Source organism: Adiantum capillus-veneris, chromosome 2, assembly GCF_014529385.1.
Source record: "Adiantum capillus-veneris isolate H3 chromosome 2, ASM1452938v2, whole genome shotgun sequence".
NCBI lineage: Eukaryota > Viridiplantae > Streptophyta > Polypodiopsida > Polypodiales > Pteridaceae > Adiantum > Adiantum capillus-veneris.
Genome location: NC_140932.1, coordinates 108,123,426 through 108,126,421, shown reverse-complemented (window position 1 = coordinate 108,126,421; position 2,996 = coordinate 108,123,426). Strand labels below are relative to the sequence as shown.

Below are 2,996 nucleotides of genomic sequence, written 5' to 3'. Positions count from 1 at the left end.
TCTTACTTATAATATACACCTACCAATATTCGTGACTTGTTTACTTTCACAAATTGAATTTTAGTATTTTCCTAAAGTCACAATTTATATCATTTGCTACTATGAACCGCCGAGCATAGTTCAATAACATTTTGAACTACCAATTCCAATTTTACTTTAAGGCAGTGCCCTCGTCTGCTGTAGACGACCTTGTTTAAAAGAACTTGCCTAGAGAGAGAACTACGGTGAGGGAGCGAAGATAAAATAATCCTGAGGAAGCGAAGATAAAATGCAACAAAATTGAAGAGGCGTAGGGAATGGGAAGAGGGGTGCCACAGCGAAAGTGGGCGAATATGGCTGGAGACGCAGAGGGTTGCGGCATGAGCAAGCGGGAGAGAAAGAAGAAGAAGAAGAAGAAGAAGAGGAGAGAGCATGAAATAGATGCAGCGGCAGGCTCGATGGAGATGAAGCAGCTGGTGGTACAATGCAGCGTGCCCGCTCATGATGCTGCCTCTTTTCCAGTCCTTGCCGTCGCGCGCCGGCTTATACACTCTCACACTTCCTCCCCATTTCCTCAGTCGTGCCCTCATCTTCAATATCTTGTTCAACAGTGCCAATGTGCAAGTGTGGGATCAGGGCCCTTTTCGCCCTCACCGCCTCCTCTCATCATCAACCACACATGCCCCTCCTCTCCCATCACCTTGCAGCAACAGGTATGCATGTAAAGATATGTCCGTCCTTGCCCACATGCATGCACACAAACACCCCCTTCTGCAACCCAAAACAAGTGCGCTTGCCCATATACACAGAGACAATGAATGTGAACATAGAACACCAACCCATGAATACAAATATATGGCCTATGTATGCTCATTATACACACATGCTCACCGCCTTTATGCACTGATTGCTTGACAGGGACATCAATGTCTTTAGCTTTCTCAGTTACTCTTTTGGTGCTCATATCTTCATGCAGGTATTGCTGCGTGATGCCACACCCTCACCAACAAGGAGTGCAACGTCTGCATTGCATCCTCTTTCCCATTTGGAGAAGCAGACATGCCACCCAGTAGAGTCCGCGCACTTGAATACGGACTCAACACGGTACCGCTTCTCATCACCTTCCTTTGTCGACCAATCGCAACAAAATGTCCCTCCCTCAGCCGAATTACCTGCATCCACATTAAAGGCTCTCGAGACAAGGACATGCAAGCACTCTCGCCGCTCAATTCGAAGTAGTTTGCTTGCCGCGGCCGAGGATGGCACTGCACTTGCGTCAGAGCTCTTACGGCATCTTAACGAGAGCTTGTATTCAATTTTGCCTCAAAGCCTGAAGAGCAAGGTCTCAAATGATTGGGATTCCATGCTTTCTTCAAGTTTGCTTGAACAGTACATGGATAAGATGCAAGGAGGCTTTGGGAAATCTTCGTGGTTAACCGATCCGTCAAGTTTCAAGAGGGTGATAAAGAAGGTGAGTAAAAGTGCACCCGCAGATGACCATGCGGGTAACGGTTGTCATGGCATTGAAGACTTGCTATGCACCATAGAAAGTTTTGAGAGAGCAGGACTAATCGGCGAGTTGGAGAACTTGGGCCTTGTCGAAGAGGCTTGTATTTTGCGGGACCGCAGTGTCTTCTATGGGCTTCTTGCAAGATTGCGGACATTGCAAGAAGTGTCAAGCCTTCTTTGCTTCATGAGATTGGAGATGCATCTTCCTTTCCAAGATACATGGAGTTTGGCTTGCTCGAATGCTCGCTATCGAGGGTGTCTGAAACAAATTCGCGATAAGTGCAACTTTCATGACAAAATAAGGACCTTTGCTTGGAAACTGGACAAGCTTGAACTCTGCGCAATCGAAACTGATTGTGAGCTCTCTCTCTCTCTCTCACACACACACACGCACACACGAACTTGGATATAAATAATGACAAGCCAAAGAAGATTGCTCCCTCGTTTTGAAAATCTCTTGCATTTGAAAAATTTCTATGAAGTTAAGGCACCAGGTTTTCTTTATATGGCTTATTTTGCAGCTTGTAAGGAGATACAAGAGCAGGGGGCAAGCTCATTAAGAAATCGACTGGTGAAGTTGATAGAGTCGCCCCTCGGACCGGAGCTTGAAGGCATTCGTATCGTCAGCTATCTTGATACTGCTGTGAGTTTACTACTACATCATATGGATGTTTTTGAAAGTCTTCAAGAGCATGGGTTTGGTGATGCTTAGAGTCGAACATTTTCCTACGATGAACCTCCAGCACGAAGTGCACTTTGTTTTTTTATCACCTTGATTGCTTTTGTGTATATACAACATCAAATAGGTAGTGTAGAATGAGTTAGAGGATTGATTTTTATGCTCATGATTAGTACCTCGACAACAACGGATTCGGGTTTTAGAGTTTACTAAGATCCTCAATGAAGTGAAATTTTGAGATGGACCCTTGAGTACATGCATAGTGATAAAAGGTCTTGATTACACAAAAGTAGTAATCACTACCCCTGATTCGCTCCAAATTTTGTGCAAGAAAGATGATATGGCTTCTCTTTTATAATCGAGAGAGAGAGAGAGAGAGAGAGAGAGAGAGAGAGAGAGAGAGAGAGAGAGAGAGAGAGAAGAAGAAGAAGAAGAAGAGTATTTTAATGTCTTGGGAAAGAGACCTTAAAGATCTATCCGACAACGAGAGTTTAACTCAAGACCTGTTATGAGAGAGAGAGAGAGAGAGAGAGAGAGAGAGAGAGAGAGAGAGAGAGTTTTAACGTCGTTGGAAACTATCCCAAGAGACCTTAAAGATCTAGCCGATGAGGAGAGTTGAACTCAAGACCTGTTGGAGAGAGAGAGAGAGAGAGAGAGAGAGAGAGAGAGAGAGAGTGTCATTGTTCAGCTTTATTATCAACCTTTTTACGCGATCAAAATCCAATCTTGCATTTTGATATCACTTTAGAAGCTCTTTTGTGACAAAGTGTAGCTATCAGGTACCTATAAGGATGTGGTCATGCGAAGCATTGTTACCTGTAAGATGTTA

The 2,996-nt window shown here is 44.3% G+C and overlaps 1 protein-coding gene across 1 annotated transcript; it reads left to right on the top strand.

Annotated features, from left to right (window-relative positions):
* The first annotated feature begins 252 nt into the window (after window positions 1-252).
* LOC147463358 (uncharacterized) lies at window positions 253-2,474 on the top strand. Its single transcript, XM_086528631.1, has 3 exons — window positions 253-692; window positions 956-1,844; window positions 2,010-2,474. Exons 1-3 carry the CDS (start codon window positions 297-299, stop codon window positions 2,198-2,200), a joined length of 1,476 nt encoding a protein of 491 aa, XP_086384757.1. The 5' UTR covers window positions 253-296; the 3' UTR covers window positions 2,201-2,474.
* Window positions 2,475-2,996: the final 522 nt, after the last annotated feature.